Source organism: Henckelia pumila, chromosome 4, assembly GCF_033568475.1.
Source record: "Henckelia pumila isolate YLH828 chromosome 4, ASM3356847v2, whole genome shotgun sequence".
Taxonomy (NCBI): Eukaryota; Viridiplantae; Streptophyta; class Magnoliopsida; order Lamiales; family Gesneriaceae; genus Henckelia; species Henckelia pumila.
In genome coordinates, this window is record NC_133123.1 from 115,334,419 (window position 1) to 115,356,777 (window position 22,359).

Genomic DNA, 22,359 nt, shown 5'->3' on the forward strand with positions numbered 1-22,359 from the left:
AGATTCTGCACTACATGAGCACATTAATAGCTACTCAATTGGTGGTGTAGTACGAGATCATGAGGGCCAGATGGTGCTAGTGTTTGGATTGAAGATAGCTAAACCATCTTCTGTTACATTCGGGGAATTTATCGCAATTAGAGAAAGACTACGTTTGGTGATGGACCGAGGATTCGAATTTCATGAAGTCAATACAAATTCTCTCATGACAGCGCAAGCAGTCACAAGCCCAAAATAGGATTACAACTATATTGGAGCACTTGCTACGGATGTGAGGAAACCCCCTGAATGCCGCGATATTATCAAGATGAATTATGTTCGTCGCACGAAAAATTTAGTTGTCCATAAACTTGCTTTTTTGGCTATTTTTCCTCCTATTTTATGTGAGAGCATGTGAATTTTTCATTTGGTTAATAGATCTTGTAACATAAGATTTGTCTCATTCCTAATAAATTTATAAGTTTTACTGTTAAAAAAAATGTTTCACCGATTTTCTAGTTTGATTATTTGTCTTATTTTATTATATTAATAAAAAAAATCACTTAATAACCGAATTAAAATTAATTAAGTAATGTTTTTAAAAAAATCTAAAATGACATAAAAAAAGCCAAAAAAATGAGAAAAAAAAAATCTCACACTATTTTAAATCAAAAATAGCATTATGCAGGTGCGAGTGTGGAAAGTAAAGAATCTGGAGAAGACTGAGTGAGCTCTGTTTCCATGGAAGAATCCATGAACGGTCACCCTCACATTGATTTGATCAACACTTTCTGCGAGATAACCAATTGCGCCTTCAAATCGGAGGCCCTCTTCTTCTTGGAGTCTCACAATTTCGATCTCGACGCCGCTGTTTCCACTTTCTTCGAGACCGGCGGCTCTATCTCCGCCCCAGATTCCGCCGCCGCCGCCGCCGCTGTGGATATCGATTCACCGGTCCGTTGTCAGTCTCAGGATTCCCCTTCTGACGAATCGGAATCGGCCCCATCGCGCTTCCGATCCCCCTCGCCACCGCCTGCCTCCCGTTCGTACGATCTACGCTCTTCTGCTAGCGTTAAAACCGCTGCCGCCGCGTCCTCTGGGAGAGAAGGGCGTACGGGGGGTCGAATTAAGACTTTGGGAGATCTGAAAGGCGTTTCGGATGGTGAGGATGAGTCTGATGGCGACCCAGATTTTGATCCTCAGGAATACTACACCGGCGGGCAAAAGAGGTAAAATTTTATTAAATTTACCTCGTTTTCCCTATTTAAGTTGATTGTTCCAATTTTCTATAAAAAATTTCGATTAACCATAATGAACAAGATTTAGGAATTGCCTCAGAGTTAGTTTTGGTTCTACTTTCTGATTTAGACTGTTATTCATTGAGTTTTTCGCATAGAGGGAAAAATGCTGAAGCTAATAATTTGTGCAAGTTGACTATTGTTTATGATGAGAGATTGATTTCTTGAGTGCGTGTGCTGTGAAATTCTGGTGAGAAATGGCTGATAATGTTCAAGAAAACAATTTTAATGAGTTGAACTAATCTGTGTCTAACTAACCACGGCATGGCTAACAAATTTGCTGGAAAATCCTTTTAACTAACTGATCTATATCTAAGTTCTTCAAATCATGTTTTGATGTTTGAATGTTTCTTGAAGCATATGAAATTAATCTGTCTAAACCACTGATCCAGCTGGTTGACTTTAATAATGTAAAACTCATCTGACCAGTTGTTTATGAATTATCTGTAAATGTCCTGCCAACAGAAGTGAATGAATTAATAATTCAAAACCAGTTGGTATTTAGTGGAGAAATGCCACGCTCATGCCATTTATTGTAGCTCATGCTTGTCTGTTTTACAGCGGAATGCTTGTTCAAGATTCATCAAGATCAGGGGTAGCAGATGATGTGGAGGCCATATTTGATCGAGCAAGACAATCAGGAGCTGTACAGGGATCCGCCGAACATCTTTTACCTCCTACCTCCAGAAGTTTTACTGGAACGGCGAGGCTACTTTCTGGGGAGGCATCTTCCACCCCGCACCATCCTCAAGTCATTAATCACAATATCATTTGCTGGAGAAATGGCTTCACAGTGGATAATGGGCCTTTGAGAATGTTGGACGACCCTGAGAGTGCTTCATTCTTGGAGGTAAGTAACATCTCGTGTTTTGATTTTTTTTGTTTTCTTGAAAGTTCTTATGATATGGACAAAGAATTAGTGAGGTGCAGAAGCCTGGTTATTTTCAATCCTGCTCGAGGATCCAAGGGGATTACATCATTTCAAAGGAGTAAGGGAGTCAGAGAACCTGGTTTTTTTTATCGATTAATACTTTATGTGCTCATAGATTCAAGTAACATACAGTCGACTTGTTGATGTTAACACATTCCCAAGGAGATTCTATAAATCTTGTTTCTCAACAATTTCTTTCATCCATTAAGTTTGTGCATTTTGCAACAAGCACGCAAACAACTAAAGGATGAAAAATGTATTTTTCGCTGAATGAAATCATGTGATTAGTTCCTATTCTTCTGAGTGCAGAGTATTAGTAGGTCTGAATGTCCGAAGGAACTTGCTCCAGCTGATAAGAGAACCAAAGTTCTTGTTAGTCTCACAAGGAAGGATGAAAACTACCAGGTTTGTCAAACTTAGGATAGTTTTTGATTTGTTCATGGTGTTTTTCGAAAAAGTATTTTGAGGAAATTCAATATATAATTTGATGGATATATGACTTTGGCTTTTTAAGCAGGCATTTATTGTTCATACAATAATATTTTCAGTTATTAGTGTCTTACAATAAAGTAAATGGTATTTCGAATTTCTAAAATAAAACCACTCACCTCTTGGTGTCTACGTTAGCTCAACTGCAGTCGTTCAATTCTTTTCTCTGACAGGAACCCCGAACAAACCATTTTCCCTTTCAAGGTGTTGGCCGAACTCTAGGTAGCACCAGTGACTTGGAACCCAGCAATATTGTCATTACTGCATTGACTGCAGCTCCAAACCCGTCTCCCAGCCTAGTTGTTGATGACACCCAACCTTCTACATCAATTCAGCTTAGGCTGGCAGATGGTACGCGTCTGATCGGACGCTTCAACAGCTACCATACCATCGGGGATGTCCGGGGTTTCATTGATGCATCGAGACCCAATGGACCAACAACTTATCAACTGCAGATGATGGGGTTCCCTCCAAAACAACTTACTGATCTATGCCAGACAGTAGATCAGGCTGGAATAGCTAACTCAGTCATAATCCAGAAATTATAGGCATTTACATAACAAATTCAACTGCAGGTGATGGGGTTTATATTTTTCCTTTTAACGATTATTCCTTCAGTTTGGAACCTGTCAAAAATTGCAAGGGATTCAAAATTGCTCAAATCTTTTTAGGCCTGTTTGGTGTTGTCGATCTATACATCTACACACACATATATATCCTTTTTTTTATAATTCACATTACATATCGTTATCCTTCAATCATCTTGTATAACATACCGAACAGTAAGTTTGACGTAAAAAAAAGAAAAGAAAAGAAAAACGACTGGAAATGATAGAAGGAAATTGGTCGATACATGAACTTCGTGTAGCCATTTGGGATTAGGTAATCTGTGTCAAGCATGTTTCAATGTTCCATTATCAACACTTTAGTAAACTTCACATATATTTTGTCTCGGTTAAAATATGTGTCAATGATAATTTTTTTTAGTTGATTTTTTTTTTATATACATCGTAAATTTAATCAAATTTATTAGTAATTACAATGACTGCCTAAATATGCAACAAATTAAAACATTCTTCAATAATTTTTCTCCTCTACTGTGAATGACCATCAGATTCGTTGTGGTAGTAGCTTTTAATTAGTCTTTAGTGTTCTAAATAAACAAATAACATGTTGTTTACATAGCTTTCAAGCATGAATATACTAAATAGTAAATAGTCAATATAAAGAAGATATTTGAGCCTAGAAGTACCTAGCTAATCTATTATGCGATGTTCCTTTTGTTTATTTGCATAATTTTGTTTTCTAATCTGCCAATCTGGTATTATTAGTGAATACCGAAAGAATGATTTGGATTTTGGATAAATAATGGATACTTGTGCATACAATATTAATGAATTGAGAATTTGGGATATATATTTCTTCATGTATTCGTTTGATTTAGTGTGTATTTTGCTCAACTTGATTTGTTTTGGGTTTTTTTTTTCCTTCATATTTCTTGGATCAAATTAGTTGTTTTGTATGTTTTTTTTAGTTGTTTTGCACATAAATAGCAGCAACAATGCTTTTTTCAAAATTTAAACTTTGAGACTAGATTAGATGTTCTGTGTTAGTTAAATTTCTTTACCTTTTCGAGTTATTGTTTTAAGTTTGGTTGATTAATCTTTTCACAGGCTTATTTTGGTACAGGTACAATGATACATACATTTTTATGAACTATTAAGTTTACGATTTTGTAAAAAAAATTAATTGTCAAAGTTTTTGTCAAAATTTCCTAATATTACGAGTTTCATACAAAAATCATTGAAGATCTTGTTTACGAGGAGCTTTTAAAATTAGATTAAAAGGACTGTCATGAATTTAATTTAATGTATTATTTTGTTTTTTGGTTAAAAACAAAAGCTTAAACTTAGGGATTCAACATTATCTATAATTTTAAATTCAATCATATATTTATTTGTATATTTAAATTAATTATGATGTCTCTACTATCTTTATAATGAAATTTCAACCACCCAATTAAAATCAAAAAAATTAAATTTTGTTAGATCACCTTAAAAAGGTATTTTAAATTTTGTTTAAATTAAATCGTATATTATTTATATTTTAAAATTTTTATATCAAATAGTCTATCATTTATTATATTAACTTCTCTTTTGAATATTCAATTTTATCTCCATCTATAATTTTAAATTCAATCATATATTATTTGTATTTTAAATTGAATGCTGATAATTTTACTATATAATAAATATTTGATCTTTCTCGGGTTTGCTATTATCTTGCCTCCACCCCTCCCCTCTCTCACATCTGGTTCTAGCTCCGCCGATGGTTGTCAAGTTCCAATCTTACTCGTGTATATTTCAATTTTTTACAATTTTGGTTTTTTTTTCGGGCTAATTGCATTCACACCCCCTGTGAAAAGTTTAAAAGATATAAAACACCCTGTGTAAAATTAATAGCATGTTAGACCCTATGTTTTAAAAAAATTAGCATAAAAACCCCTATGAGAGGGTATAAATGTGTCCGAGTTTGTATAACATAGGGGTGACATGTGCTACATTTTAAAAAACTGAGGGATGCATTAGCCTATTAATATTTCTTAGGGGGTTTTAAGCCTTTTAGACTTTTCACAGGGGATGTGAATGCAATTAGTCCTTTTTTCTCGAAAAAAAACTGAGGTAGCGCAAGTGTGGTGCTGACTTGTATAGTGTCACATCAACACTTCGATAAATAGATCATCATAATCACAAAAAATTAAATATACAATATACATAACCAAAGGTACAATTTTCTTTATAAGTTTATTCAAGGATTCTAGATTTGTTTTCAAGTAATTGATTTTCGAAAACTTCAAACCAGGACAAATATATAAATGAAATATTTAGTTTTTATATATAAATGCTCAGTTGCCCCACCAAGTTTTTCCACTTGGTTCGCGACCACTAAAACCCGGTAGTGTGTTTTAGTGGTTTTTTTTTTCATCACTAAAACCCACTACTGGTCGTAGACCAAGTGAAAAAACATAGTTGGACAGCTGAAATTTCTATATATATATATATATATATATATAATTGAATAATGGTTTTTAAATAAATGAAAATTAAAGGGTGATATGATGTCAAATTTGGCAAGAGAGTCACGTAATAGGTTTTTTACCACGAAAATATAAAAGAAATTTTAATTGTGTTTGTTTATAAATACTAATTCTCTTAGACTCCTACTGAGCTTACAATCTATATAATACAAAGTTAGCTTACAGTAGCAGTAACGAAGTATATTTGGTTCGTTAAACTATATTTTTTAGGAAAAACTGTAATTTTGGTCATTTATGTTTGTCACTTTGCGATTTCAGTCATCTATGTTTTCATATACTCCCTTCGTCTCATATATGTTGTCTTGTTTTAGTTTTCACACGAATTAAGAAAAATTTATTAGGAAAGTAAATTTTATATAAACTTCATATTTTATCTTAATTTAATGTATTAAAAAATAATTGCACAATTTTCAAGGTGTAGTTAATAGGGGTATATTAGTAAAGAAGGGTAAAAAAATATTACTAAATATGGTGTATGACTATATATTTGGGACAAACAAAAAAGGAAAAGTGAACATTATAATTGGGACAGAGGGAGTTTCAGTTTTAGTCCTGCATATTCTGATTTTGGTAATTTCAGTCTTTTTTCTTCGAAAATGCTTACGTGACACTATACACGTCAACTCCACATCAGCACTGTATTGGTGTCATATCAACACCACATCGAAAAAATGACTAAAATTGCCAAAAAAATAAAGATAGCGGAATAAAACTGAAATCTGAAAATATAGATGACCAAAATCGCAAAGTTACAAATATACTAGACCAAAAAAAATAATTTTCTCTATTTTTTAATTGGTTCTTTAAAAAAGTCAAAACGACGCTTTAAAAATCCAAAACTTCTTTCAATCACATTTCATAAAGAAGAATGAATGTGATTGAAATCTTCTTCTGAAGTTCTTAAAGCACGACCTCGACCAGTAAAGTCTTACATGTGATAGCGATCAACACCATGAAATGGAGCCATATGTAAGTACTGGGACGATATTTTGCATATCAAGTCAACCACATGGTATTTACATTTATTTAATGAAAGGGTGAAGAGAAAATTGAGAGAAAAGTATTAGGGTTATGGCTTGGGCAGTCGGGGAGGGGAGTTTAATGACTCATCTAAAACATGACATGATCCATAATACGAGTTTTTCTCCTAATTTTTTTTTAAAAAAGACTAATTGTGTTAGATGTAAAAAAAAAATAAAAAAATACACATATTTTTACTCCACATAGTAAAAAAAATAAATAAAAAATAAACATATTTACTGCTAACATTAGTGTATTAGTGTTAGTCCACCTGATCTCGGACCACTTTGCACATTGACATTAGTCCATTATCATTTAAATATCGCACAATTTCGAGTTCCATAATAATTGAGTTAAATATCTTTTTTAATCCGTATTATTGTTGGGTCGTATGTGTTATAGAAATAATAAACATGGAAACCAGTTGTATTAGATTAAAGTCAAATTTACATATATAATAGATTAGATGTTATGTGTTCTTTAAATTTCTTTTCAAAATTTAAACTTTGATACTAGATTAGATGTTATGTGTTCTTTAAATTTCTTTTCTTTTTCGAGTTATTGTTTTAAGTTTGGTTGATTTATCTTTTCACAGGCTTGTTTTGGTATAGGTACAATGATACATGCATTTTTATGAACTATTACGTTTACGATTTCATAAAAAATTTTAATTGTCAAAGTTTTTTGAATATTACGAGTTTCATACAAAAATCATTGAAGATCTTGTTTACGAGGAGCATTTGAGATTAGATTAAAAGGTATCTCATGATTTTAATTTAATGTATTATTTTGTTTTTGGTTAAAAACAAAAGTTTAAACTTAGGGATTCAACATTATCGATAATTTTAAATTCAATAATATATTTATTTGTATTTTTAAATTTAATTATGATGTCTCTATTATCTTTATAATGAAATTTCAAACACCCAATTGAAATCAAAAAAATTAAATTTTGTCATATCACATTAAAATGTATTTTAAATTTTGTTTAAATTAAATTGTATATTATTTATATTTTAAAATTTTTATAACATATAATCTATCATTCATTATATTATCTTCTCTTTTGAATATTCAATTTTATCTCTATCTATAATTTTAAATTCAATCATATATTATTTGTATTTTTAAATTTAATGCTGATATTTTTAATATATAATAAATATTTGATCTTTCTCGGGTTTGTTATTACCTTGCCCTCCGCCGATGGTTGTCTAGTTCCAATCTTACTCGTGTATATTTCGATTTTTTACAATTTTATTTTTTTTTCTCGAAATGACACTGAGGTGGCATAAGTGTGATGCTGACATGCATAGTGTCACAGCAACACTTCGATAAAAAAGTACTAAAATTGAGAAAAATCTAAAGATACATGACTAAGAATGGAATTTAATAACATAGATGATCATAGTCACAAAAATTAAATATACAAACCAAAGGTACAATTTTTTTTATAAGTTTATTCAAGGATTCTAGATTTGTTGTCAAGTAATTAATTTTCAAAAACTTCAAACCAGGACAACCATATAAATGAAATATTTAGTTTATATATATATATATATTGTTGAAGAACGCGGCTTTCAGATCAAACAAGATTGATACCCGGTGCAGCGGAAGTTTAAAATATTTATTATATGGAACGATTCCATATTGGGTATCAAATCTTTACGATTAAATTGTGTGTGTAAAAATTTAAATAACAATTATAAATTTTTACCTTTAATCTCGAATCGAGATTTTGGACACCAACAGATTTCTCTGCTCTTGTTGTATCTCCCTGGAACCGATGGACGAACTGTTCTTCAATCAGGTCCATGAATAGAGATTTAATCCCTCTGATAGATTGCACTAGAAAATCTATAAGAAGTTTTCTACGAAGAGATTAACGAATTTGATCCGTTAAACCAGACTGTAATTCAAAATCACAGGCTGGATTTTTCTCGAGTAGACAGGGAGGGGGGGGGGGGGGCGGCCACACTTGTTAGAAAATTACTTAGGTTTTCGAAATTGTGACCTTGTTGTGTTTAATTTCTGTACTGCAATAACTTATTTATAATGTAGGCCACTAACAGCTTAGGGCCCATTAGTCATAAGTTCAGGCCCGACAAGCAAAGCCCGCATGTTTAGAAATTAATATAAAATTCATCGTGACTCCGATTGATAAACCGATTTCACCAATGTGCACAGAAACCATTTCTGCACCTTTTAAAGTCAAGATAAATTTTTCTGAATCCGAATTCAGTGATTTCCAAAAATGGCCATCCCTATGTCATTTTAGGAAATCTTACTCCTCTACTCTTAAATAAGAAGTCCAACTTCTTCGTTCATTAAATTTAACTCTTTAAATTTAACTATCTCAACGGGGATTAAAAAAACCATTACACTGTGTGACCCTCAATGGTTCAGGGATACAGCTAGCCGTGGGCTCACAACTCCTTGTGACTCGGAACAACAATTTCCGACTTGCCCATCGAATCATGGTATGAGCGCCTAGCAACATCGCCCCATGATTCCCTAGGTATCACTGATAGTGCCTACAAGAACCAGTAGATTTTGGTTAGCGTACAGTACGGTCCCTTCATCCATATCCCGATCGAATCAACAACCATTGGTATATCGAGAGTCGCTCGAGATTCGATAACTATGCAATGCATCTTGAAGATCAAATAGTGACATCGCATGTGCTACTAAGAAACCATTTCTTAAATCACATCATGTACTCTGGCCAGAGATTCGTCACACTAATATCTCCTCAGATCGCATAGGATATCCACACTCGCAAGTATGTGGTGAATCCTTGACAACAAAGCATCGACTCCTATATGTGTTGTAACTGTTCCCAATCCCGACACCTGATGACCCCAATAGAGTCGGTAAACGAGTCAAAGCACAGTACTAGCATATAGAGTCTCAATGATGTCTCAAGTAGTAAGGACTAATGGTGTACAACCAAAACCGCGGACTATATCCACTCGATAAGTGATAACCACTTGGAAAGTCCGGATAGGGTAGTTCGATCATTCATCATATGAATATCCATTTGCATGCTTCGAACATCTCTATGTTCCTTACCAATGAAACGTGGTACTCTGCATCGCAAATGCTAGTCTCAAGCTCGAGCGATCCTTATCCTTATTATCGGACGGCTCAATCGACTAGGAACAGTTTAGAATATACAGTGACTATAAGATGTGTTTCATGATAGACATCCCCATGTTCTACCACATCTTACATACACTATAGTATATTCAAGGTCTTTATCAAAACAACAATAGTATATCACAATATAACAATATGAAGAAAGATAAAGTCATTGCCATTAATAAAAGTGTAAATTATATTAAACAAAAGATTGTTTATACAAAGAGTCATCAAAGCCCTTAGCCACAAGTTGGCTCACCGGGCACCCACTCTTTCAATCTCCCACTTGCCCTATAGCCAACTAGTCATACTACGTAGACCCATTGCTTCGCGATGTTTGTCAAATAATGGTCCTGGCAAGGGTTTAGTAAGTGGATCAGCGATATTGTCTGCAGAGGCCACTCTTTCGACAGTGATGTCTCCTCTTTCCACAATCTCCCGGATGATGTGGTATTTCCTCAGTACGTGTTTGGATCTTTGATGAGACCTTGGTTCCTTTGCCTGAGCAACGGCACCCGTGTTGTCACAGTACACCGGGACTGGACCAACAACTTCAGGAATGACGCCCAACTCTTGGACGAAATTCCTCATCCAAACGGCCTCTTTAGCAGCAGCTGATGCTGCAATGTATTCAGCCTCAGTGGTGGAATCCGCTGTGGTGTCCTGCTTGGAACTCTTCCAAGAGACAGCACCGCCATTGAGCATGAACACAAATCCAGAGGTTGACTTCGAGTCATCCACGTCACTTTGGAAGCTAGAGTCGGTATAGCCTTCCAATTTTAGTTCTCTTCCTCCATATACCATGAACATATTCTTAGTCCTTCGTAAGTACTTAAGAATGTCCTTCACGGCTTTCCAATGCATTTGACCAGGATTAGCTTGATATCTGCTCGTGACACTCAGAGCAAATGCTACATCCGGTCTGGTAGATATCATCCCATACATGATACTACCTATGGCTGATGCATATGGTACATGTGTCATTTTCTCTATCTCTTCATCAGTATTGGGACACATAGACTTGGATAGAGAAACTCCATGACACATGGGTAGATGTCCTCTCTTGGACCCATCCATTGAAAACCGTTTCAATATGGTGTCGATGTAGGTTGATTGAGTGAGTCCTATCATTCTCTTAGATCTATCTCTATAGATCTGTATCCCAAGAATATAAGATGCCTCACCCAAATCCTTCATCGAGAATCTACCTGATAACCATATCTTTGTTGACTGCAACATCCCTACATCATTTCCAATGAGTAGGATGTCATCAACATAAAGTACTAAGAATGTCACAGCATCCTTAACTACTTTCTTGTACACGCATGGTTCCTCCGGATTCTTGATGAAACCAAAATCTTTTATTGTTTCATCAAATTTTTTGTTCCAACTTCTTGATGCTTGTTTTAGACCATAAATTGATCTCTGAAGCTTGCATACCTTATGCTCGCTTCCCATGGATGTGAACCCCTCAGGCTGCTTCATATAGATTTCTTCCTTAATGTCTCCATTAAGAAAAACAGTCTTCACATCCATTTGCCATATCTCATAGTCATACCATGCAGCTATGGCAATAAGGATTCTTATGGACTTGAACATTGCAACTGGTGAAAAAGTTTCATCATAGTCAACTCCTTGTCTTTGAGTATAACCTTTTGCCACCAATCGCGCCTTGTAGGTCAATACCTTACCATCAGGCCCAAGCTTTCTCTTGTAGATCCATTTACACCCTATTGGAACAATTCCATCGGGAGGATCTACTAAAGACCAAACTTGGTTTGTATGCATCGAATCTATTTCCGACTGCATAGCTTCAAGCCATAAATTTGAATCCACATCAGAAATTGCTTCCTTGAAGTTTCTTGGATCACATCCAACATCGGGTTCATCTTGATCCCCTTCAAGAAGAAGACCATATCGAATAGGAGGTCTAGAAGTCCTCTCGGATCTTCTAGGTGCAGGCGTGTCCAGCAATGGTTCCTTAGGTGTAGGATCGTTATTTTGTATTTCGGGTTCTTCTCGAATTTCTTCGAGTTCCATCATCTTGCCTTTCTTATCCAATAAGAACTCCTTCTCCAAGAAGGTGGCATTCCTTGAAACAAACACCTTTGTTTCAGCAGGATAATAGAAATAATATCCGATTGAATTCTTCGGATACCCTACAAAATAACATAAGCTGGATCTACTATCCAACTTATCTCCCACTGTCCGCTTCACATAAGCAGGAAATCCCCAAATCCTCAAGTATGAATACTTAGGAGCTTTGCCATTCCATAACTCGTATGGTGTTTTGTCCACTGCTTTAGTGTGGACGTTGTTCAACAACAATACCGCCGTTTCAAGCGCATAGCCCCAAAACGAAGGTGGAAGCTCAGTGAAGCTCATCATGGATCGAACCATGTCCAACAAAGTTCGATTACGACGCTCCGATACACCATTCAGCTGTGGTGTCATAGGAGGAGTCCACTGAGAGAGAATCCCATTCTCTTTCAGATATTCCAAAAACTCGGTACTCAAGTATTCTCCACCTCGATCCGATCGAAGTGTTTTAATACTTTTACCTAGCTTGTTTTCTACTTCAGTCTTGAATTCTTTGAACTTTTCAAATGCTTCAGACTTATATTTCATTAAATATAAATACCCATACCTTGAATAATCATCAGTAAAGGTAATGAAGTAGGTGTGGCCATATTGAGTCCCAACTCTAAATGGACCACAAACATCTGTATGGATCAAATCCAACAGATTTTGACTACGCTCAGGTTTCCCCTTAAAAGGAGATTTAGTCATTTTTCCTTTTAGGCAGGATTCACAAGTAGGTAGAGAGTTAATATCAGACATATCAAACATGCCCTCTCCCACTAGCTTGTTCATCCTCCTTGAGGAAATATGACCTAGCCTAGCATGCCAAAGGTTTGCCGGGTTTTGGCTATCGATTTTCCTTTTGTTTGTTGTTGCCGGTTTATCAACATAATTTATTGGAACGTCTTTTAGTTTTAAGTTGTATAGATCGTTTTCAAGTTGTCCATTTCCAATTAAACATTCATTCTTGTAAATATTGCAAATCCCATTCACAAAATTGCAAGAATAACCATCTCTATCAAGCATAGAAACAGAAATAATGTTTTTAATTAAATCCGGAACAAATAAAACATCTCTTAAAAGTAACTTAAAACCGTTCTGCAAAATTAAATAAACATCTCCCACGGCTTTTGCTTCAACTCTGGAACCATTTCCGAGCCTCAGCTGGGTCTCACCCATCCTAAGCCTGCGACTTCTTGTCATCACCTGCAAATCATTACAAATGTGAGATCCACATCCGGTATCCAATACCCAAGAAGTAGTATTAAGTGAAACATTTATTTCAATATAGAACATACCCTTCGCAGTTCGCAACTGCTCTAGATATTTCTTGCAGTTACGCTTCCAATGACCGGGCTTCTTGCAGTAATGGCAAACATCCTTGGATTTTTCCATGTTTGAAGCCTTTGTCTTGTACTTCTTCTCGGGTTCGATTTTCTTGGGTGGGGCAGAACGTTTCTTACCCTTCGTACTTGGCCCCTTCTTTGCAGAAGAAGAGGAGCCCACCAAGAAAGCCGGTTTATCCTTCTTTAATGTGGATTCATATGTCACAAGAATATTGACCATCTCTTCAAAGGAGACCTCTATCTTGTTCATATTGAAATTTACCACAAATCCGTCAAACGAAGAAGGAAGAGACAGAAGTAGTAAGTCCACGTTGAGTTCATGCTCCAACACCAAATCAAGGGTTACCAACTTCTGTATGAGCCAAATCACTCGTACCCCATGATCACGGACCGAAGTCCCTTCACGCATGCGACACGTCATTAGCTCCTTTACAGTAGCAAACCTTTCAGCCCTCGATTGAGCCCCAAAAAGTTCCTTGAGTTGAACGTGAATGTCAGCAGCATTCACGGTGTCCTCAAATCGCCTCTGGAGTTCATCAGACATCGAGGCTTGCATATAACATTTGGTCTTGATATCATGGTCCCACCATGTATCAAGCTTGGCTAACTCCTCCGGACTTACGTCAGCTGGTGCTTCCTTTGGAGGAGATTTCTCTAACACGTAGAGCATCTTCTCCGAAGTCAAGACAATCTTCAACTTACGGAACCATTCCGTATAGTTTGCGCCAGTCAACTTATTTTGTTCGAGGATCGAGAAAAGTGGATTACGCGAATTCATTGTATGAAATACTGAAAAGAAACAGACAAATATCAGTGATTTGTTTAAGCAATTTACTAAGACATAAAATAGGCGAAATTTATTTTATGAATCTCACTCCCACTATTTTAACGATTTCACTACCCTCTAGTGAAAACGGGAAACTGTTTTCCTTAGTGAGAACATGGAGTCCAATTGACAAATTTATAGTCCCGAATAATATCAGCCAACCATAATTTTCAAAAGGTAGAGCCCAATTGCTTCCAAAGCAACCTCCACGTTTTTACCTCATGTCCAATAAGGGCCCAATAATATGACGCCGATTATTGTGACATGTCAAGATGACCCATCAATATTAAGTTGTGATGGACGGTCGCCATGTGGATCCCCCAATAATATGAGCCGATCCCATGGTAGTTCCACCCAACTTACAACATGTTTCGATCCAATGTACAGCTTTCCGACGAACGGGCCCCCCCAATAATATGAGCCGGACCGTATCCGCGGGTAGCATCTCATACATTGATCGTTGATGGAAGGTAGGAACATTTAAACAAATTTAAATTTCCTTTATTTATCTTGATATCAATTTTAAATCATATTTAAAATGAGGGATTTTTAATTATAAAAATTTGTCTCATCATTTTTAAAATTTTGTATGCTTGTCGGATTCACACAATTTTGTCTAAAACATGCATACAACTATAATATCACATATTATATAGGATGATCGATTCCATTTCTAATCGACCCGTGGTTGCCAATCACGAGTCTTAGTCCAATCCTAGGTAATATGCAGTATGCAATGCAATCCTATTACATTTGCTTCCAATTTACATTTCTTCTGTCTTTATTGTCTGCTGGGCCCACCTCCATCTTCAAATCTTGATCTCCCACTAAATCTAATGTATTTACAATAAATAACAATGACAAGTAGGGGATACATTTTTAAGGGGTGGGAACGGGCCATAAACCAAGCCCACTTTTATTACATATGACATTCATATTGGGCCATAAACCAGGCCCATTAATAAAACCAACAACAATAAAACAAATGTAAATTCCTAACATACACCTACAAAATTGGTCATGGCAATCGATCATCCTTATCCAATAACATTTAATTCAAAATTAATTTATTGGATAACATGCAATGGCAATTTAAATTTAAAAAGATAAAATCATATCTCATACATAAAATCTCATTTTACATATAAAATCATATTTTATCTTTTTATCAAATAAAATCATATTTTATCTATAAAATCCAATTTTATACATAAAATCATATTTTACTCAATATATCCATAAGATCATATCTTATCATCAATTGTACCAAAAATTAAATAATTTCAAAATTCAATTAAAGGATAAAATATTAAAATTTTCCAAAAATTCAAATTTATCCAAAAATCAATTTTAAAATTTTCGGACTCGAACAATTCGATCCGACGCCTCGTGGACCAATCAAAACAATTTTCGATCGGACCAAAAATAGAATTTTAACATATTAAAATTTAATTTAAAAATTAAAAAATAATTTTTCCCGCGGGCCGCCCGGGACGTTCCCGGGCCGGGCAGCGACGATCGCTGACCTGGGCAGCGCCGTGCGCCGCGCCGGGCAGCGCCGTGCGCCGCGCCGGGCAGCGCTGCGCAGGGCAGCTCCGTGCGCTGCCCGGGGCAGCGACCATCGCTGCCCCTCCCGGGCAGCGATCCAATCGCTGCCCGGGTTTTTGCCCGGAAAAAATATTTTTATTTTAAAATATTTATTTTGTTTCAAAAACCGAGGCCTAAAAATTTTTTGTACAATCGATTAATTTAATCGCTTGATCTGAGCAACCTGGCTCTGATACCACTGTTGAAAAACGCGGCTTTCAGATCAAACAAGATTGATACCCGGTGCAGCGGAAGTTTAAAATATTTATTATATGGAATGATTCCATATTGGGTATCAAATCTTTACGATTAAATTGTGTGTGTAAAAATTTAAATAACAATTATAAATTTTTACCTTTAATCTCGAATCGAGATTTTGGACACCAACAGATTTCTCTGCTCTTGTTGTATCTCCCTGGAACCGATGGACGAACTGTTCTTCAATCAGGTCCATGAATAGAGATTTAATCCCTCTGATAGATTGCACTAGAAAATCTATCAGAAGTTTTCTACGAAGAGATTAACGAATTTGATCCGTTAAACCAGACTGTAATTCAAAATCACAGGCTGGATTTTTCTCGAGTAGACAGGGGGGGGGGGGGGGGGCGGCCACACTTGTTAGAAAATTACTTAGGTTTTTGAAATTGTGACCTTGTTGTGTTTAATTTCTGTACTGCAATAACTTATTTATAATGTAGGCCACTAACAGCTTAGGGCCCATTAGTCATAAGTTCAGGCCCGACAAGCAAAGCCCGCATGTTTAGAAATTAATATAAAATTCATCGTGACTCCGATTGATAAACCGATTTCACCAATGTGCACAGAAACCATTTCTGCACCTTTTAAAGTCAAGATAAATTTTTCTGAATCCGAATTCAGTGATTTCCAAAAATGGCCATCCCTATGTCATTTTAGGAAATCTTACTCCTCTACTCTTAAATAAGAAGTCCAACTTCTTCGTTCATTAAATTTAACTCTTTAAATTTAACTATCTCAACGGGGATTAAAAAAACCATTACACTGTGTGACCCTCAATGGTTCAGGGATACAGCTAGCCGTGGGCTCACAACTCCTTGTGACTCGGAACAACAATTTCCGACTTGCCCATCGAATCATGGTATGAGCGCCTAGCAACATCGCCCCATGATTCCCTAGGTATCACTGATAGTGCCTACAAGAACCAGTAGATTTTGGTTAGCGTACAGTACGGTCCCTTCATCCATATATCCCGATCGAATCAACAACCATTGGTATATCGAGAGTCGCTCGAGATTCGATAACTATGCAATGCATCTTGAAGATCAAATAGTGACATCGCATGTGCTACTAAGAAACCATTTCTTAAATCACATCATGTACTCTGGCCAGAGATTCGTCACACTAATATCTCCTCAGATCGCATAGGATATCCACACTCGCAAGTATGTGGTGAATCCTTGACAACAAAGCATCGACTCCTATATGTGTTGTAACTGTTCCCAATCCGGACACCTGATGACCCCAATAGAGTCGGTAAACGAGTCAAAGCACAGTACTAGCATATAGAGTCTCAATGATGTCTCAAGTAGTAAGGACTAATGGTGTACAACCAAAACCGCGGACTATATCCACTCGATAAGTGATAACCACTTGGAAAGTCCGGATAGGGTAGTTCGATCATTCATCATATGAATATCCATTTGCATGCTTCGAACATCTCTATGTTCCTTACCAATGAAACGTGGTACTCTGCATCGCAAATGCTAGTCTCAAGCTCGAGCGATCCTTATCCTTATTATCGGACGGCTCAATCGACTAGGAACAGTTTAGAATATACAGTGACTATAAGTTCGGAAGCTACGAGGATGATCGGAGCATCCGAACCAGGATTGGAGCATCCGAACCAGGATCGGAGCCTCCGATCGTAGTGCCATGCATGTGGCAATAAGACTTGAACACATAGCTACATGCATGAGATTGGAGCCTCCGAAGTGGGGATCGGAGCATCCGATCTGGGCCGATCAGAATGTGGAATGAATGAGCAGATTGGACAATCCGATCTGGAGATCGAAGCATCCGATCATGCTCTATAAATAGGGGGTCCGATGCTCTCATTTGATTGTCAATTCCGAAACCTCTCCTCTCCCGTAATGGCTATATTTTAAGGGCTTCGGGACTCTTTCTTTAAGATTTGAAGTAGGTAGTAGTATTTTTATAGTTAGCGGACAGTGTCCGTAGTAGTGGCCAAGAAGCGGAACTTTGGAGAGGTGTCCATGGGTCGTATTAAGGCTGTGCCCAAACTATGGGGCATTCAAAATCAGCACGCTGACGACAAAAGAAGGTACAGCTCTGGATCCCTATAGTAAATAGGGAGTATGCTATAGTTTAATTAAGGATTTTAGAGCATGATAGATGATGTTTGGCATGTTAGATAATGCATGGTTATTATGTATTGTAGTACTGCATGGTAGGCTTCAAACCTAGATGGGATCTTCTAGGATCTGTCATATAAAGGTACGGAAGTACTGTTCGAGATATCCTGACTGACTATGCATGTATTATGTGTTGCATGATTTATATGGCATGATTTTATCTGCATATATTATGACATGTTATTATGCTGCATGCATGATCATCTTGAGCTTGTATCCTTGTGATATCTTGTAGTAGGGTGTTTATCCTATCTTGTTAGTGGATGGTTGGACACATGAACTTGTGTCAGGTCACCATCAGTTGGGTATGTAGGTCACCTCCTGAGACGGCACAACATGCTACCTACCCAGGGCCTTAGTCATGCCAACCTGTAAATGTCCTAGTGGGTATCAGTTCATTTTTCTCATTCTGTATGACAGTAATTCCCCCCTTCTTTGGTACACACTGCACCGGACTCACCCATGGACTATCAGATATAGGATAAATGATACCTGCATCCAGAAGTTTGATCATTTCAGCTTTTACAACTTCCTGGATTTTTGGATTCAATCTCCTTTGTGGTTGGACCAATGGGTTGATGTTTTCTTTCATTAAAATCTTGTGCATGCATAAGGATGGATTGATTCCTTTGATATCCGCCACTTTTCAGGCAAACACACTCTTGTGTTTCTTGAGCACCTCCATTAGTCTGGCCTCCATCTCGCCTGTCAAAAAGGAAGATATTATAACAGGTAACTTATTATTCTCACCTAAAAACATGTATTTGAGATGGACAGGTAATGGTTTCAATTCCACAGTAGGTGGTTCCTCAAGGCTTGGTTTCTGGAGGACTAAATCCTTCCGATCACCAAGGTCTTCAAGTCTAAGCTTTCCACCTCTTCTCCATGACTGGTTGTCATTCAAATATGCGGTCATCTCTTCAATTCCATCAATGAGAACGTCCACTTGCTCAGAGATAAGTGCAGCTTCTAATGGTTCCTGAAAAGTATCCTGCACATAATCAAATAACAGTGAGTTCACTACATCCAGTTGAAAACATTCTTCATTATTCTGAGAAAATTTTAAAGCATTAAAAACGTCAAACGATAATTTTCTCTTCTCCCACTCTTAACAGCAACTCTCCCTTCTGGACATCTATTAATGCCTTTCCTGTCGCCAGGAAGGGTCTACCCAATATGAGTGGCATGTCCAAATCCTCTTCCATATCTAGCACCACGAAGTCCACGGGGAAGATGAATTTGTCCACTTTTACAAGCACGTCCTCGATTATCCCCCGTTGATATTTGATGGACCTGTCTGCCAGTTGTAATGACATTCTGGTGGACTTTGGTTCTCCCATGCTCAATTTCCTAAACACAGAGTATGGCATTAGATTTATACTAGCACCCAAATCACATAAAGCTTTATGAAATTGAATATCATTAATCACACAAGGGATAAAGAAACTCCCTGGATCTTTTTGCTTTAATGGGATTTTATTTTGCACCAGTGCTGAGCAATTCTCAGTCAGACTAATCATTGAATGCTCCTCCAGTTTCCTCTTTTTGGAGAGGATCTCTTTAAAAAACTTTGCATAACTTGGCATTTGCATCAGTGCATCGGCAAAGGGAATATTAATATTCAATTTCTTGAATACTTCTAGGAATTTTCCAAACTGAGAATCTAGTTTTGCCTTCTTCAGGACTGCGGGAAAAGGTGGTGGCACAACAGTTTTTGCTTGTGAAGTTGGTGAAAGTGTTGGGATAGATGACTTACCTGCAATTCTTGTTGATGTAGCCAATTCTGGCTCTTTCTCGACCTATGGTGCAGGCTCTACTGTCTTCCCACTCCTCAGTTCAATTGCTTTTACCTGCTCCTTCGGATTCTTCTCCGTGTCACTCGGCAAGGTACCCTGATCTCTGCTGGAAATTGTTTTGGCCAATTGCCCTATCTGATTCTCCAGATTCTTTATCGAAGCATCTTGATTCTACATCCAGGTTTCAGTAGATGATATGAATTGCTGCATCATCTGCTCTAAACTCGATTTCCCTTCTTGAGGCTGTCTGCCGTAGTTCTGATTCCCATATGGCTTATTGTTCTGTCCACTCCACGAGAAATTTGGATGCTGTCTCCACCCTGGATTATAGGAGTTCGAGAATGGGTCATTCCTTGGGCGATTTTGATTCCCCATGTGACTTTCCATAACTCTCTCTGGTTGAAAAAATGTTTGACAGTCTTTCGTGAAACTGTACCACATTTTTCGCACCACACTTCTTGAACTCGCTTCACAGATTTTCCTATACTCAGTTCCTCAATTCTCTTGTTCATGACTTCAAGTTGAGCGGCCACTGATGTGAATGCATCAACCTGATGAATCCCATTAGATTTCCGGGCTGCACTCCTTTCAGAAAAAGGGTGATAGCTACTAGATGCCATTTTCTCAATTAATTCATAACCATCCTTTGACGATTTTCGCAGTAAATTTCCACCTGCAGCTGCATCTAACATGGTACGATTAGAGTGAGAAAGACCATAATAAAAAGTTTGTACCACAAGACCGTCTGGTAATTGGTGGTGTGGACATCTCCTCAGTAGATCTTTGTAGCGCTCCCATGCTTCATAAAATGTTTCCTGTTCTCCTTGGAAAAAAGTTGTGATGTCAGCTCTTAGTTTCATTGACTTAGATGGTGGAAAGTATTTGGTGAGGAAAGATTTCGCCAGATCATCCCAAGTCATGATAGAACCTGCAGGTAAATTTGTCAGCCATTCTTTCGCCTTATCTCGTAGTGAAAAAGGGAATAAACGCAAATGAATAGCGTCATCAGAAACTCCCTGTATCTTGAATGTATCACAAATTTCCAGAAAATTTGTGAGGTGCACATATGGTTCATCAATGACAGTCCCGCCAAATTAAAGTGTGTTCTGAATCATTTGAAGAATAACAGGTTTTATCTCAAAGTGATTTGCCGCTACAGTTGGCCTGATGATGCTTGGTCTAGAACTTTCGATGTTCGGTAAGGCGAGATCCATCATGGATCTGTAAACTGGTTTTTCTTGTTCTTGTTCTTCTTCCATTTCTTCTTGTTGTTGCCTTCTTCTTCTGTGAAAAGTTCTCTCGATTTCTGGATCAAAAGGCACTAGTTCTTCAGATGAGTGTCACATGCACTGCAAGACAATCCTGCAGTTCACAGATGGAAAAGAGTGATTAAAATTGTAATAGAGAAAAACCAAATAAAACAAATTAAAATCTCAATAGTCCCCGGCAACGGCGCCAAAAACTTGATCGACAGAATACTAACACTTAAATTTGCTCTAAAAATCTCTCAATTCCAGTCGAAATAATCGCAAGTGCATGATTCAAGTTATAATAAGATGTACTGAGTACGAGTATCGTCCTCAGGGACCAAAAAATAATAATTTGTTTCTTTGATTTTTTAACTACACAAAGTATCGAAAATTTGATTTTGGATTCTATCTAACATTTAACACTAAGAACTCAATGTAAATAAATCTAAATTTCACAACCACGAAACCAATTTGCACCACTAAAAGAAATAACAATTTGAAAAGATTTTGTTGGAATTTCGGTTCACCTTCCCCCTAATTGAACTGAACGATTTGAACTTAATTAATGCGCATAAGTTTGACAGAAATCCCTGTAACATTGACACTCTCTCTCGAGGTTATGCCAAACTAATCAAATCAGTGAAACAATTAAATCTCTCTAATTATTTATCACGACCGATTGCTTTGCATTCTATGAATTCTACAGCTTTCAACCTGGTGGTCTATGACTATCAACATGTACTAAATACCATATCTCTATGCATATTTTAAGTCTATGGATTCTATCATTCGTCCTAATTATGAACCTATCTCTTGACAGCAATTCACAATTTACGAATCCATGTTAAGGGTAGCTAATCATCAACATAGAGAAAAACACATGATAAAATCAATTATAAACATAAATCAAATCTCAATACGTCCGGTGATTCAATCACACTATAGTGTTTCGGGGTTCGGATCCCCTTGATTCCAACAAAATAAAAGTTTAGCTACTGAACGTCATTACAAAATTCAATCTAAAAAAAATGTTTAACATAAAAATTCAGAAAAGATGAAGAGAAAAACTCCCAACGGAGATGAGAAATCTTCAATATTCAGAGCCG

General features: G+C 36.7%; 2 protein-coding genes and 1 non-coding gene across 3 annotated transcripts; 2 read left to right on the top strand and 1 right to left on the bottom strand.

Annotated features, from left to right (window-relative positions):
• Positions 1-670: 670 nt before the first annotated feature.
• Positions 671-3,455, top strand: LOC140864078 (plant UBX domain-containing protein 3-like). Its single transcript, XM_073267990.1, has 4 exons — positions 671-1,208; positions 1,839-2,127; positions 2,518-2,613; positions 2,871-3,455. The coding sequence occupies exons 1-4, from the start codon at positions 721-723 to the stop codon at positions 3,243-3,245; spliced, it is 1,248 nt and encodes a 415-aa protein (XP_073124091.1). The 5' UTR covers positions 671-720; the 3' UTR covers positions 3,246-3,455.
• Positions 3,456-18,853: 15,398 nt separating this feature from the next.
• On the bottom strand, positions 18,854-19,793 carry LOC140861592 (uncharacterized). The gene is made up of 2 exons (XM_073264613.1): positions 19,293-19,793; positions 18,854-19,198 (listed from the first exon to the last, which is right to left on the bottom strand). Exons 1-2 carry the CDS (start codon positions 19,791-19,793, stop codon positions 18,854-18,856), a joined length of 846 nt encoding a protein of 281 aa, XP_073120714.1.
• Positions 19,794-20,753: 960 nt separating this feature from the next.
• Positions 20,754-20,860, top strand: LOC140869973 (small nucleolar RNA R71). Its single transcript, XR_012146959.1, has one exon. It is a non-coding gene; the product is annotated as a small nucleolar RNA R71 (small nucleolar RNA).
• Positions 20,861-22,359: the final 1,499 nt, after the last annotated feature.

What these genes read in the sequence shown, in the direction of transcription:
- LOC140864078 (XM_073267990.1), top strand. Translation starts at nt 721, where the DNA reads ATGGAAGAATCCATGAACGGTCACCCTCACATTGATTTGATCAACACT. An exon ending in TACACCGGCGGGCAAAAGAG is followed by an intron (nt 1,209 to 1,838) that starts GTAAAATTTTAT and finishes TCTGTTTTACAG; the next exon opens with CGGAATGCTTGTTCAAGATT. An exon ending in GGAAGGATGAAAACTACCAG is followed by an intron (nt 2,614 to 2,870) that starts GTTTGTCAAACT and finishes TTTCTCTGACAG; the next exon opens with GAACCCCGAACAAACCATTT.
- LOC140861592 (XM_073264613.1), bottom strand. Translation starts at nt 19,793, where the DNA reads ATGCCAAGTTATGCAAAGTTTTTTAAAGAGATCCTCTCCAAAAAGAGG. An exon ending in TGGGAGAAGAGAAAATTATC is followed by an intron (nt 19,199 to 19,292) that starts GTTTGACGTTTT and finishes GATTATGTGCAG; the next exon opens with GATACTTTTCAGGAACCATT.